This window comes from Caenorhabditis briggsae (assembly GCF_000004555.2).
Source record: "Caenorhabditis briggsae complete genome, chrIV, whole genome shotgun sequence".
In the NCBI taxonomy this organism is placed as follows: Eukaryota; Metazoa; Nematoda; class Chromadorea; order Rhabditida; family Rhabditidae; genus Caenorhabditis; species Caenorhabditis briggsae.
In genome coordinates this window covers 13,013,577-13,029,583 of record NC_013487.2, presented here as the reverse complement: position 1 = coordinate 13,029,583, position 16,007 = coordinate 13,013,577, and the positions used below count along the sequence as shown (strand labels likewise).

Sequence of the window (16,007 nt, the reverse complement as noted above, 5' to 3'; positions counted from 1 at the left end):
ATTGGAAATCCCTTTTTCCGAATCTTAAGAAGAAGAGGTGGCTCTCCTGTCTCTCCTGCCTGACACTATCGAATTTCAGTTTTTCAAATAGGCACATAAGGAGAGGAAAATAGGCGAAGGATGCGCTCCTTTCTCCATCTTCTAGGAGAAAATTTCACCTAATTTCCGTTGGCATCCCATCCATCGCCTCCGTTTTTCTCATTGCCTTTTTCTTCGTCTTGGCTCCTAAGTAGGTAAGACGATACATTGTAACAGACGGTTGGTATTATGACGGGAAGGCGAAGGAGGAGGAGGCTGTCAGCAGCAGGTTTCAACGAGTCCCCACTCATAATTGATCATAATTGTATGACAAGAGATGGGTGTCCCAATTAGCGACACTGAACCCCAGGTGACACTTTTTCGCTCCACACTAATTAATCCAATTGTCAATCCCTCCTGGCTCGAGTCCCTAGTGTGACGATGATGAAAAAGATGACACCCCTTCCTATAGAATCTCATAGTCAATTTTTATGTATATGTCTTCCCTGGAACAACCACAGCAGCAGCTGCATCATCTCCTTACCCCCTTTATCTCACGTTTTGATATCCGAAATGACAAAACTGCCGAACAGGTGCCAGTTGTGGTTGGTTAGTGTCGACGACGCCGCGCCGTAGTTCAAATAAATGAGATATGAAAAAAATGGGATGAGAGAGAGAGAGAGGAGCAGACAAAAAGAGAGTCAGGTGCAAAAATGAAGATGATTGAATACAAAAAAGTATGTATGGGGAGGACAGAAGAAGCTAACATGGGTCATCGTGAGTCATACCAAGATTCTAGAACTTAGGACTTAAGGTCCAGTACCATATATAGTTATTTTTCGATTTTTTTGAATCAGTAGGTTATCAATAATACAGTTTGTAAAAATTATGGTTTTTCGATTTTTCCCCGGCCTTACTATTTCTTGGCGTACTTGTAAACCGGCCCCGGGCGGTAGCTTCTTTTAGCATAGCTTCTTTTAGCTTCAAAATTTTTGGACCTAATGAATTGGATATTACAGTACTTGACAGGGACTACAAAATGGTATTATTTTGAACACTGTATCCCGTCTATGAACGAAGTTACAAGCCAAAAACCATCTGAGGTACACGGTCACAGCTTGTTACTTTGTCCCAAATTTGAATATTTCATCGAATTTTTAAAATATGGAATTTATCAACAGGGAATGACAAAGTGACAAGCTGTAACCGTATTGCGCAGATGGTTTTCGGCTTGTAACTTTGTTCATAGTCAAGATACATGTTTGAAAATTATATCATTTTGAAGTACTTGCCAAGTTCTGTTATATCCGGTTCAGACAATCTCAAAATATTGATTCTGAGAGAAACTATGTCAAGATCCGTAAAATGCCGCCAGGACTTTATTTTAGGAGACTACTGTACGCCATTTTTCCCCCTTTTTTGACTTTAGGACCCGAGGCGGACTAAAAAAAAAGCACCTTGAAATCTCCATTTCCTCTTACTTTTTTAAGAAGCGCTGGCGGTCCGGTCCTTTTTCCTTGTTTCCTCTCTCTTTCTCAAAAAGCCAGAGCTCATAAGAGGAAATGAGTTCCATTACGTATGTACATAGGACGCCTCACCGTCTTCTTCTATCCCCGACCCCAATACCAATTTCCATTCAAAATGTCGTAAATTTTTGGCGGTGCCTTCTTCCCTTTCGACCCCATATCTCCTGAAATGGGTTTACTTTTATTTCTTTCCCCCCCCCCCCTTGTGTCGCTTAATTTGGAGCACTTAGTCAAATACCCTTTTAACCTGTTTCAGCTTGCTATTCGATTATACTAGCGTCCCTTTTTTCCAGGTCCCTTTCAATTCCTTTATATCCTTTTTCTCCGGTGATCCAGATGAGCAGCCACACATCCTCTATCACATTTGGAATTCATGCCAATACTGACGACCCTAGGAAAAAAAAGAAGAAGATGAGACACACCGGTGATGATGTTGTTTCTGGAGTCCTCTGAATGGTAGTCTTCTCCTAGATGATCCCTAGATAAATAAATAAATAAATAAATGATGATGATGGCCAGGAGAGAAAAAAGGGAGGAATGGATGGGCTCCAGAGGCTCCGCCCACTTTCATCAATGACCACCAGACAGGCACTCTATTTAAAGTCAAGAGTAGGGGAGCCTGTAGACAAGGCTATGGCCCCGGCCGGCCGCGGACTTCAGACACCTTGAGCGTACTCTTCTCATTACTACTAAATTACTACTGCTGAAAAAAGTGCGACGAGTTGAATTTCAATTCTTCCACTTTTTTCTCCTTCTTCTTCATTTCCTTTTCTTCTCCTTTTTCCACATCTTCTTCTTCTAAACTTTCACCTCTCTTCGGACATCATTCTTCTCCCTTTTTTTTCCAATTTCCCTTGGTATCTCGTTAATAGGTAATTGCAGTGGGAACTAGGATGAACTTCATTATCCCCATTTATCATATCAACACTTTCTCTTCTTCGCCCTTTTGGATTCTCAATTTCCAGGTGTCCTCTTCTTCTTCTTCTTCTTTTTTTCTAATTTTCACTGACCGATGTGACCCGCGCCCCTTTTATTTACTTTGAAATAGTTGTAACAGTGTCACCTTCTCAACATTACACACATATCATTTTTTGGTGAGGAACAGTGTGTCTTAATTGCCCATTGAGTCATGGAAAATGATGTTGTTTTATGTAATGTAGTGGAGCAGCGAGGAGGAAGGTACGGTAGGTAAACTAGTTTTTTGGCCAGAAAGAGAGGTTAGGAGGAAGCTAATAAGGTACTACAGATTAGGGACCTAATGTTTATTTTTTCATTTTTCAAAATTAAGGGACGGCCTGCGGGCCAAGCCAAAAACCAGCTTCTGTACGAACCGCGGCAAGCCTAACTGGTTCGGCTCGTTGCCAGTATGGGGGTTTTTGAAGCTCCAGAATCCGTGCTTTCGTTTTTTTCCAGAGATTCCTAGATTGGGTAAGCCTAAGCTTAATTAATAATCTTCAATTTTTGATCATTTGTTGCATACCATACCTACCCTAACTGGAGCCCATACTATACGCGAACTTTGAGCTCAATTATCTCGGTTTCTTGAAAATACATCAAAAAATTTGTCAACTGGTAAATTGTTTATCAAAATATCACCAATATTTTATTAGTTGATCAATTTTTGATAGCTCTCATGGGAACCGAGATAGTTAAGCTCATAGTGCAGGTATAGAGTTTTTGACTTGACTGATCCCATACGGGCTTCAGGACCCCGTGAAAATTTGCGGGAACTTTTTTATTGAAAATCCGAAAGTTCAAACTTTTCTACAGTAGCCATTTCCGCTAAACCTTCTTATAACTTTCTACCGTTTCAATACCTTGTCTTACTAACTACAGTAACCAAGAAAGAAGTCTCAAATGTTGACCATATTATTCAGAGCGAATCCGGCTAACTTCCAAATAGAGACGTTTTGCTGGGGGAGGGCGAAACGAAATATCTGATTAGGTAGCCGTTTGGTTAGCCAAAAGCGAAAACCGTTGACTTTCTCAAACATCGCCTCCTCTTTCCCCTCTCATCCCCATACACAGACAGACAAGTCAACCCAGTTGGTTGTCGAGAAATCGGTCTAAAATAGTATTGAAGATGAAGAGACGCAGATACCGAAACTAACAAGTTTCCAAACTCTCGAGAAAAGCATCGCATAGTTTTGTATATCGGCGTTCGTTTTTCACGGAAATGCGCAACCGTATCTTTATATCTCGCCGCCCAGCAAAAAAAGGAAAAAGCGAGGCGTTCATTCCATCTCTGAGTCTCCTCAATTAACATGCTCTCTAGTGTGCCTAGGATCGAAAACAGTTCATTTCCAAATCCTGTCTTTCAGGTTTACTCTTGCTGAGATTACTATGTACGGTAGAAGCGAGAGAGAGATAAACGTGTATGGTCTTTTTAGTCAATCTTTCTTCTGTGAAGAATCAAATGGTTTTGTGTTCTCCTTTCTCGGGTCTACCGTCCATACATATTACTTTCACTGGTCTAATTACTCGTTATCACTTTGATGATACCCTCCCACCAAAAACATATACACAGATATTCATTCCTTTTATTCCTTTTCCATGAATTTCTTTTTCCTTGTTTTTCCTTCTTCTTCTTCTTTTACTCATCATCATCATCATCCGTGAGAAGCTCATCCCTTCTGGACGAATTCAAAATGTGGGTGCTCCAACTCGTTTTGTACACCTCATGAGATATAGGGATAAGAGAAACAGGGAAAGAAGAACTTGCCGAAAAACACCTAAATAATTAAAACGACCGAGTTTTGTGTGGAGCCGTCGTGGGGATGAGCCGACGACATTAAATTTAATAAGTGTTGGTTGGTTGGTGAAGTTGGAGAAGAAGAAGAAGAGCAACCCTATGTGTGTGTTCTGAAATTGAGAACAGATGTGGAGGAAGAACTAGAAGAAGTGAGTTGAGTAGAAGCACATGGTGGGGGATCGGAAATCAGGATCTTGGGGGCATAGGTACCTAAAAATTCTAGTTTTAGTACTTCTAGTTTCAAGGCACTGGGTTCCAAGAGACAGATAATTTTTAGGCTTGACGAACCTTAATAATTTCAAGCGTTTTGGACAGATGGGTTGTTTAGGAAGGTAGGTCACAACTATAAAATGGTAGATCAAATATAAAACCTAGTTATTGGGTCCCCAGGTCCTTAGTTGGACACTCTGTGGGCCTTTTGAACCTTTCAAATTTAGATTCGTCCTCAAATATCCAAAATACACAAAGTTTAACTTTTAAAATCCATTTTTTTGCTTAATTTTTCAATTTTTATCTGTAATTTTGAATCTCTATACCGTAAAACCTGTAGTAGAATGGGCCCCTAGATTGAGCTCAATTATCTTAGCTCTTTCAAAAGATATCAAAAAATGTGCAACTGTTAATTTGTTAATTATATTATCACCAATATTTTACCAGTTGACAACGTTTTAATATTTTCGACCGGAAACGAGAAAAATTAGCTCAAAGTGAACAGACCTTTCGATCACGGGTTTTACGGTAGTTCTAGAGACACCCTGATTTTCATTAACCTTGTTTTACCGCATTCTCTCTTCTCCCTCTCCACTCTCTCTCCCTCTAAAATTTCGTAAACTCCTCCTCAACTCCTTAAGCTCCGCCCCCATTTCCTCCTTGCTCTTCGGGGGTATCTGATCATGTCCCAAAAGGCAGTGGGCGGAGTCTCTAGGTCCTTCCTCCTGGCAGCAGGAGGCACACATCTGTCGCGATGCGCGCCCTTCCTTTCCTCATTTCTATCTTCCTTCTCAACTACAGTAAGGTGCCTTCTCACCCTTCCATCTGATCCGATTGTGGGCGGAGCCTACGTAGCAGGTGTAGAGATGGGGAGGAGAAGAGCCACTGAGACACTCAGACTCTTCTCCAGAGGTTCATGTGCGCTTCTTCTTCTTCTGCTCATCTCTTGTTATGTGCGAGACTGCACACATTCTTCTGGAGACCTTCTTCTCTTCTCACGTCGTCTGGTCCCTTGCCTGTGGACCCCTGCGGCAAGAGGCACCGCTCCCCTCCCTAGGTGTGCATCTTCCCTTCATTTGGCACCTTTTCGTGCCTTTTTTCTTTTTTCCACCCCGTCTCCGTTTTTCTTCTTTTCTTCGGGAGGGACCCCCATTATTGGGATGCTCTCGGCTTCCGCTCTCTCATTGTGCTCCTTTAAAAAGTAAGGAGCAAAAAAACTTTCCATATCTTTCCAACTCATCAAGGTGCTCATGCTCCTTCTCTCCTTCTTTTCTCAGCGACTACCCATTGTTCATTTTTTCTGAGTGCCTTCTTTTCCTGCTTCTTCTGTCCACTCATTAGATTATTCTTCTCCGTATTTTTCAAGAGTTTCTTGAAAGATTCGAATGAAGAACATTTATTTTTCCACCCCTCCAATCTCCAGTCTTAAGGTCCGAAATATATTTTTTTATTAAAAAAAATTCCAGGTATAAACGATGGTAGATATCGCCGAAGCTCTACCATCCACACCAACATCCCTATCAATTCCATCCACCACCGACGAGGCTCTTCGGAAATTCAAGTGTCCCGAGTGCACGAAGGCGTTCAAATTCAAGCATCATCTCAAGGAACACATTCGAATTCATTCGGGCGAGAAACCATTCGAGGTAGGTGTCTTGTGCTAGTCCAAGCACCTGTTGCAACTCCCTCCTGCTCTCCCAGATAACCAATTTATCAATGTCCCCCCGCGGACATGACAAGGAGAGGCGACATATACCTGTGTGCACCTCTCGTAATGTTTTCGCCGCGGTCCCCCATCTCCACTTCTTGTCATGTCTTGTTAATGATGATAGAGGGACAAGAAACAATGAAGCCATTTGTTGGGAGGGCCTAGGTAAACTTTCGAAAAAATCCTAGGTGTGAAAAGGGAAGAAAACGTATAGATGCCCGTAAGGCATTCATTAATTCCTCTCCTTCTTGTTGAAAAAGGAGCGGGAGAGGGAGGAAAGAAGAAAGAAGAGTAAAGTTTTGAGTGAGCAGGAGGAGCCACTTTCAAGGTGCTCGGAGGTGTGGATGAGTACGTAAAAGAAAAATTTCGAGAAGCTAAAGTAGCCAGAGAAAAAGGAAAGAACCCAAATAGTGTTATCTACCTTGGAAGTCGTTGACTTTCAAAATGGAGCTTGAAGATTACCAATTTATTTACTTCTTGAGTTAAGGTGCCAAAAATCTAGAAAAAAACGTTTCAAAAAAAATATCCCAAACTTTTCAAGTTTGATTTGTATAAACTCAAACTCGTCCCCTTTTCCTGATACCCTAAACGCGCCCTTATATTAGAGGTTTTACGGCAACCCGGGCTTTCCAAAATGCTTTTCAATATAGTATTATCGACACCATCTACCTTATATGGCTCATCGACAACCTCTCACCTCCTCCTATTGGTCGCTGCGGGCTCACCTGGGCTCCGCCCCCTCGTTTCCGGCTCACCTGCTCCCTTTGCCCTCCCCTCCCACTTAGCCCCCATTGGCTCCCATCTATATTAGGACTCTCCTCTCCTAAAAAATGCACCTTTGGGTGCAATAAACAAGCCAGCCTTGGGCCCTAGTACGTGATCCACTGTTTTGAGATTTATCGGTCCCAGTGGGCCCGTACCTTCTAAAGCGGCCCACCCGACACACCGCCCGTGTGATAAATTGTTCCTTTTTATTTTCTTTGGCTTCCTTCAAAAACCTTTTAATCTTTCGAATTTTTACAGTGCCAACAGTGTCATAAACGATTCTCGCATTCCGGATCGTACTCCTCGCATATGAGCAGTAAGAAGTGTGTACAAACGGCATCGCCATCAATGGTCACTCCCTTCAATCCATATCAACTGATGATGTATCGAAATCTTATGCTTCAATTGCAAACTCCTCAAGTGTCTTTCCTGCCTCAAGCCAATAATATGGAAAATGCTTATATGAGTCTCCTCCAGGCGAATATTCTTCAGAATTTGGAAAACGGAGGCTCCCCAACCGCCACTTCTCCACCATCTTCTGTACAAGAACCATCAACCCCTGAGCCAAAAGTCGAGGTGGTCGATGAGCCGGAAGAGGGGTCCACAACGGCAGAAAAGACTCCAGAAGAAGCAGAAGTTGTTGTGAAATCAGAAGAGGTATCGGTCTCAGAAGAATCCGTAACTCCTGCTGTTTCGGTATCGGTATCAGTGTCAGTGTCACCAACACTGGAACAAAATGGGAATGACCTGATTGTAAATGGATCAGACGGAAAAGCATCCCCAGATTGGAGGCCATTGAGATCCAGAAGCTTCTTGAATGACTCTCAGGTACTTGTTAGCTTATTCAGAAGATCCTATCCAATTTTTATATAATTTCAGGTAGCCATTCTTCAAAACCATTTCAAGCGTAATCCCTTCCCATCAAAGTACGAGCTGTCCGCTGTAGCCGAACAAATCGGAGTGAATAAGCGAGTTGTTCAGGTGAGGAGGAGCATTTTTTTTTGGGAGCACAACTTTATGACAAAAAGATTTATCGGAAACAAAAGATTTTCCCACAAGGTGGAAGAAATAGGGGAACACATGTGCTCTTCTTCAAGTAGCTCATCTGTGTGTACATACATCACATCTTTTTCAGAAGAAGAGGACGCAGGTGCTTCGGGGTGTCGTTACATTCGTCATTTTACCGCAATTCCAATACATCCACCCCATTCAACAAAGACAGAAAATATTGCAGGTCTGGTTCCAAAACACCCGAGCCAAGGAACGACGCAGCAATCGTCTGCCGAGCATGCCACGTGGGTCGTCTGCCATGGCGCCAACCTCACCTACAGTATGGCAAACGCCAGCACAGCTCATGGCCGTCTGGGCTCAACAGTGCCTTCAGAATGGGAACAATAGCCTGAGCAGCAATTCTCAGGTTAGTGGGGAGAATAGAACCACCGGGTGGTCATGACACATGTTTTCGCGCATTAAATGACACAATTAGATTATAATGGATTAGGAGAGGCCATAACCGGTTATTATGAAGAAGAATAGGTGACAGACGGGTCAGGTAGTTTCGCGTGGTCCCAAACTTGACTTAATTACCCCCTCTTTGTTTTGGTAGTTTTTGGGGATAGGCTGGCTCTCCTGTCAGTTCCAGGTGAGCCATAAATCATGTTGGTTGAAGCAGCCAGGAGGCATCTCTGGGCTTCCCCTCACTTTCGAAATATCAATTCATCAATTTCACGTCCTTTGGATAGCCAGGATGACTGGGTTGTAAATGAAGAGCCCCCTCCTATCGAATTTGCCTAATTCGACACCTGCTCGCTTTTTATGAATATTTATGGGGGGAGGTAGAACAGTACCATATAGCTTCCGGGCCCTAGTAGATTCCCGTTTTTAGATTTTAAGGGCTCACACCTTCCTTGAAACGCGAAGCCCAAACAAGCCACATGTGATACTTTTGGGGATGATCCAATTAGGAGAAGGAGACGAGGGGCACCTCTAAAACACGACGACACGGGGGAAAATGAGCAGAGGAGAATGAGAATGAAGCAGGCAGGCAGGCGAAGATATTGTCGAATATGAATAGGAGAGGAGCATCTGTCGACGCTCATAAAAGACGATGGGTTCTTCTTCGGGTTATTCTACGACTATAATAGGATGATACTAAATGAGAAATGGCTTGTTGCCACCTGAGCACCCCCATCTCAAGATGTTGCTCCGATATATAGATTGGTTTTCTGAGATAAGACATAAGAAGATAATATGGAAAAGGAGAAGCTAGGAGTATGATAGAAAATGAGGTTTAGAATCGGAAATTACACTTTGATGTATTACTGTAGGATACTGTACCTGGCAAAAGTTTATGTTGTGTAAATCTAATTACCATATTTCCTCTGATAAAAGGCGACCCAAACCGTCAACTACGAGATAAATCATCTCAGTTCCAATAAGAGATATCTGAAATTTGTAAACTGAAAAAATATTAGCGATATCATGATAAACAATTTATCAGTTAACAAATTTCTTATATCTTTTACAGTAAGCGAGATAAATTAGTTAAAAGTTAGGGGCCCTTCTAGTACATGTTATAGGGTAAGTGTAGCATACTGTACCAGACAACAGCTCATGTTTTGTAGCTTTCATAAATTTTTCAGATTTTGATTAGCCTGGAAGTTTCTGAAATTCCGAAATTCTGAAAATAGTCTGAAATTCGGCTGTAACACTTTTTCAAGCAAATTTATCCATCTCTCCTAGAAAAAAGCGACAGCTAGAAGTCAAAAATATCTGAAAGTCAAAATTTCAGCTAATTGCTTTTTAGACCGAAATTCAGATTTTTGATGTATCCTCTAGACTCTATCACTTTTTAAATCACTTCAGTCTGGCTCCTGTTTTATAAACTTCAAAAATACAAGGACCGGTCCGGACCAGGCCGGGCCCTGATTTTTCTAGTAAACATTAAAGTGCACCTACCCTTCCCTAAATTTCATAACTGGCTGCTCCCTTCTCTGTTTTTTTTTCTCTTCCAATCCTCCTCATCAATTTATTCCTGCCTGACACATACACATACATCTACCCAATATTGGGGTCGCTTCTGGCAGTCTAGAAGTATCCGTGTGAAAAGATGGGACGCGGACGAAATGGGAAGAAGAAGAAGACACAAGGCTCGCCTCGTTCAATTTCCCCTTTGTCTTGCATAATTTGTGTCATTCAATTTACCTTCTCCTTTCCTGACCAACACTATGGGACGCGCCGGTCGTCCACCGCTCTCACACTCTCGTTTTCCCACTCAAAGGGCTTTCGGTGAAAAGAAATGAGGATCAGAGAAAATAGAGAGAGAGGGACCCATCAATGGAAATGAAATGAATTCGAGTGTTTTTGGTGGACGGCACAAGAAGCACAAGAAGAAGCAGTAGTAGAGGCAGCACCTGCTAATGAGCTTCTTTGTCCTTTTCTTCTTCTTCTTTCCCGTCTTTTTTTTTACTTTTTCAATATAGGGGGATTGACTTCTTCTTTCAAATCAACCCTTAATCCATCACATTTCAGGACGAATCATCCGTACTACGCAACAACGAGAATAGGGTAGCTGACGAGGAGGTGATGGATCACGATGGTCTTCTCGGTTCAAAAGATGGCAAAGAGACACCTCTGGATTTGACACTTTCCACGGAGGATACAGAACCTGAATGGTCTCCAGAGAAGCTTATTGGATTTCTCGATCAGACTGGTGGAGTGATCCAGGAGTTGTTGAGGCAGGCTGGAAATGGATTCGTGACGAATCAAGAGGAAGAGGAGGAGAAGCCAGTGAAAGCAGAGGAAAGTCCAGTATCGAGCACTTCTTCATCGATTTGGCCATCGTTTATTGGACAGTATCCATCGATCCTGGATTCTGCAAGTCTTTCAGCGTTGGAGAAAGCATTAGATGTAAGTTTTAGAATTTTTCAGTAAGGCTGTGCCACGGCCGGACGTGGCCAGCCGCAATTTACACAGTCTTGGTTTCTAGAGCCATAAAGCTAATTTGATATTCAATGTTCTTCTTTCAGCAACAAAAATCCTCCGAAGACGACGCTTCCTCCCTATGCTCCAACGAATCGAAGCTTCTGAAATTCTCCTCGACACCGCTGAAAGAGGAAGAAGGCTTGTTCTCGTGCGACCAGTGCGACAAGGTGTTCGGAAAGCAAAGTTCGCTGGCTCGACACAAATATGAGCATTCTGGTGAGTACAAAACGAAAATTAGAGGGTATTAAAGCGGGGGTGACAATAAGAGAGACACCCGTGTGTTTGGATACTTGGTGATGCAATCGTATTAATTGAAGGATGGGACATTTGGAAGGAGACTAATCTAATTGAGGAAATAGACACAGGGGGACAGCTGTATGTATCTTTGAGATCATTGCTTTTTGAAACACAGGAGGATGGGGTGGGTGGGAGGATAATTAAGGATTATTACCTAGTAGGATAAACAGATTTACAGACAGACGTGTCGTTTTTGAAGGTGGGGGACATAAAAAAGTTTTCTCAAATTTTTGTTCCTCTAGTAGTTGAACCAGTTTGGGGCGCCCCGCCACTACCGACTGAGCCAAGCGGTCGAACCTTGAAGGGCGCCCGATAGCATACAACTTTGAGCGCATATATCTCATTTTCTGTAAAAGATATCAAAAAGTTGTCAACTGAGAAAATGTTTATCATAATATCAAAAACATTTTGTTAGTTAACAACTTTTCGATATCTCTCACAAGAATCGATATAAATTGGCTCAAAGTGGACAATTAGGCTACGCTTTTACGGTATTTTAGATTGGACGATTAGCATAAAAACCTTCATAGTTTGATTTTTTTTTAATTTCAAACTTTTCCATTCTTCCAGGCCAACGCCCGTACAAATGCGACATCTGTGAAAAGGCGTTCAAGCACAAGCACCATCTCACCGAGCACAAACGTCTACACTCTGGCGAGAAACCATTCCAATGTGACAAGTGTCTCAAACGATTCTCCCATTCCGGAAGCTACAGTCAGCACATGAACCACCGATACTCGTACTGCAAACCGTACAGGGAGCAACCGGGAGCCACGTCACCAAAATCTGACGTTCTCAATGGAAGTCTGACTGTTAGCCCATCCTCTTCGAACACGCCACCCCCAAATTGATCTCATATTTTTTAAAGCATTCCTTTTAAAGCATTCCCCTTTTCTATTCGGTTATTAGTTCTTTTAAAATCCTGGCTGTGCCAGTTTCTTGCCTTATATAGCAGCTTCACTTTTGGTGCTTTTTTGATATGTACAGTTTTTGAAAAATATAGTCATGTTTTCATAATTCGTGATTTCTCCTTCGCTTCGCTTCTCCCTACTTCACTTATCCTTTGGCCGGTGCATGTGCTCTTCGCTTTTCTTATAATCCCAGTTATTCATTTCTGTGAAGTGACCCAATACCTAGTCAAAAACAACACAAAAACTCTAAAATGGTGCAATTAGTTTTCTCTTCTCATTTTCTCTCACCTGTCCATCGTTTTTCATTTTTTGGGACCAACAACCACTAACTGATTCGTGTAACCCTGTTTTTCTTTTTTTTTTGCAATTCAAAATCGTTTTCTAGACTTTTTGCCTAATAAATTGTTCTTCTAATAATGATAGTGAACAAACAGACACACAGAGAGACAATTTTTATCGAATTAGACATCGGTGTGAAGACAGAAGGTGTCTCATGAGCATATGGTCTAGTGATTGATGTCGGCATTTTGTTCAGGCCCAGATATGGTCAAATGAGCCAAAGAAGAAGAAAAAGAAGAAGAAGAAGACGATTACATTCTTCACGGTTCATTTGAGAGACCCCAGTATAGATTCGATGAAAGAGATACTACCCGTTTTGGAAAATATTTCTGGGGACCAAGTTTTCTAGAGACGGGTATTTTCCTCGGGTCCTGAATCCACTATGGTCCATGTTAGGATTTGGCAAAGATGGGTTAGTTTTTCTGAAAATCAAGAAGTTTAGCTCGAAATCAAGAAATTCATTGGAAACGTACTGTCTATCAGAAGAAGAAATTTCGAATGGGCCACAATGAATTTGACGATGAAGTAGACAACTGAAAAATCTGGGGAACTTAAAAATCCTCGAAATATCGGAACTTCGCTTTGGAAAGCCTAGATCTTTGCATTATCGAATTTCCGAAATTCAGAATCTCCAAGTTTGAAATATCCATTACCCAATTTTCGAAACAGTCATAAAAACTTTAAATTCAAAAAAGATTTAATTTTCAGAATCCCAATTACCAATTGTTTCCACGGTAATTCATGTCCCAATTTTGACTCGCTATCTAATTTATTATCACCTACTCTTTCCCCCGACAAGGTCATATACAGTGTATTCATATATTTCATTCCAAATCGCACTCACCAACACCTGTCAAAAACATGCCAAATCCAATGATGGATGAAATGAGATCTTGTTGAATTGGAATCACCAATAATGCTATCATAATGACAAGATTCAAAATCGGCCAAAATATACTGTACTGCACAGGATCCACTGCGATCGGCATCTTTTTCCATTTTATCATCACTAAAACTGCAAGAGGGAAAATTGTGGTAAGCATTCCGGTTACTGTAAGATAGTCAACGAGTTGGTCAATGTCTCCGAGAAAAGAGAAAATGATAGATGTGAATGTCTGAAATTTTCAATTGTCACAGGGAATTTCAAAAATCATCGCCTCACATGAAAAAAGACAGAAACCCTTGGACTGTCATTGTCAACATGTATCAAACTGAAGCAGGTGGGCATCATTTTGCGACGTGAACCGGCGACCATGTACCTGCAAAAACTGGGTCACGAACCTTTTTCCGAATAATTTCAATTGTAAATGAAACCCATAGGGACTAATATCCCAACAATTTGAAAGTTAGGGCACTCACCTTGTCCAACCAAAAATATCGCCATTCAAAGTTCCAATCAGTAATAAGCCAACCACAGCGGGTACTGCAAATGCTGGACCATTTCCAACTGTTTTTTGAATAAATGTCTGAAAAAGTATTACGGTAGTTGGCAGAAGGATTACGGCAGCTGGAGGAAACCCCTTACAGTAGCCACCGCAGAAGAATTAATTATTTCTTGAGGTGTCAATATTGCAAAATATGAAACATTGACGAGTACATAAACCACTGCAGAAATACAAAGACCACCAAGGCAGGCACGTGGAAGAGTTCTGAACTAATTTCAATTTTTCTGTGTGTCCGGATGTCCACTTACTTTCTAAAATCCTTAATCTGAATTTCTTCGGATCCATAGTTGAGTGTTGTAAATCCTCCAAACGCCCAATTCCCTTGATAAATTGCCAAAACAATTGCCCCTGGATTCCAATTACTGTTTTTCATTATCTCGGAACTACTGTAATGTGACGTTGCACCACGAAAGACGATGAAGAAGAATCCGATGCCTATGATAATCGCTGTTGCAAAAATCTTGGAGCACATTGATATAATTTGCACTCGAGATGCGAATTTTTGAAGTGAGAACATGTTGGCCAGTGTAAGAAATACTGATAAGAAAATAATTTTAATGATGACAACTTTATCAAAATCTTACATAGTAATCCGAAACCAAAAAGTTTCGAGACATTATCAGCAGTGTCATTCGAAAAACAATAAATAGGATCTAGGGCTTGAACCAAATATTTTCCAAAAGTCAGATATAAAACTGCAGCTGATGAAGAGCTCTCAATGAGTAGAGATACCCAGAGGAGCGAAAACGCAACGGGCGTCCAACCCATATAATCAATGTAAGCTAAATCGGCTCCAGATTCTGGGATACTTGTGCCAAGTTCGATGAAATTCTAAAAAAAATCGCAGACATTTGAATAAACAGGCATTTTTGAGAAAAGAATCTGACCAAGATTCAACTTTCATTCTTTGTTAGCCCCACCTAGAAATACTTAAAATTTCAAGTTTAACGAAATTTCGTCTGGTTCACGCTTAAGCCCCCGAAAATTATTTTGAAGCTAAAAACTGTTTGAAAAACCCAAAAACACTCATTGTCAGTTCGATTGCGTTCACAATATTTCAAACAAAATTAGGAGAAAATTACCCTTATTTAATTTGCTTCAATCTTTCTCAAATTGCTTTTTGAGTATTTAATTATTTTGGCTTCAAAATGAGCCCGAACATTCTTACTGTTAGAAAGTTTTGAATTATAAAATTCCTATTTTTCAGTGGACCCACTTAAAAAATAAAAACTATCCAACTCCATTTATCCTAGTTATGTTTATATTTATCTCGAAGCGAAAATAGGGACAAATTCAAAAACGAAATAATATTTGAGCTTAGGTCTGAAATAGCCTACAGATGTACTGTAGTTTTACAGTTCGATGCGAATTTTTTTTTGAGTTTTTGATATAACTTAATTTTGTTCCAATCTTTTTCAAATCAAATGTTTTGAATGTCTCATATTTTCACCTTTGAAATAAGCCATTTTCAGGCGGAAACAAAATTTGGGAAATCTCAGATATACTCAGAGGCTTCCAGGATAAAAATTTAAAACTCACGATAGCTGTAATCATGTTTAACAGAGCACAAACCACCCATATAATCAATGATAAACCGACGGATCCAGCATGTTGCACAATTCCCTGAAAATAAGGTTTTTGGTGGCCTAGAAATTCCAAAGTTCCACTTTTGGCGCAATGAATATTCCACTTCCGATAATTGAGCCAACAATATACGCCGTTGCTCCGATCAACCCAATTTTGTTATTCTCTTTTTTCGTCATTGTTTGTGTATGCGTTTTCCTTGTTTTTGCTATCTGAAAATTTATAGACCATCACACGAAACAAATGTTAATCGAGTCAAAAGGAAAACAAAAACTTCATTTTCTTGATTGAGAGGAAAAGAAGAAGAGGAGAAACATTACAGTTTCAAGAAAGGTTAATTAAAGGGATTTCTGATTTCCTACAGTAATTGGAAACTTTATGAAGAATTCAGGAAAAGAAACAATTTGTGCAAAATTATAAAAATTTGAATTTTGAGATCTGGTATAAAAGGGTGTGTAACTCAGTACG

The 16,007-nt window shown here is 40.8% G+C and overlaps 2 protein-coding genes across 2 annotated transcripts; one reads left to right on the top strand and one right to left on the bottom strand.

Moving 5' to 3' along the window:
- Positions 1-5,981: 5,981 nt before the first annotated feature.
- Cbr-zag-1 lies at positions 5,982-12,111 on the top strand (the record flags this gene model as incomplete). Its single annotated transcript, XM_002634431.1, has 7 exons — positions 5,982-6,152; positions 7,238-7,807; positions 7,859-7,960; positions 8,214-8,396; positions 10,511-10,888; positions 11,008-11,179; positions 11,831-12,111. 7 exons carry the CDS (start codon positions 5,982-5,984, stop codon positions 12,109-12,111), a joined length of 1,857 nt encoding a protein of 618 aa, XP_002634477.1.
- A 744-nt stretch (positions 12,112-12,855) lies between these two features.
- On the bottom strand, positions 12,856-15,718 carry CBG26473 (the record flags this gene model as incomplete). Its single annotated transcript, XM_045236093.1, has 10 exons — positions 12,856-12,932; positions 12,984-13,043; positions 13,355-13,625; positions 13,673-13,769; positions 13,870-13,976; positions 14,036-14,159; positions 14,204-14,492; positions 14,540-14,786; positions 15,495-15,578; positions 15,623-15,718. The coding sequence occupies 10 exons, from the start codon at positions 15,716-15,718 to the stop codon at positions 12,856-12,858; spliced, it is 1,452 nt and encodes a 483-aa protein (XP_045099083.1).
- Between the last annotated feature and the right edge of the window lie 289 nt (positions 15,719-16,007).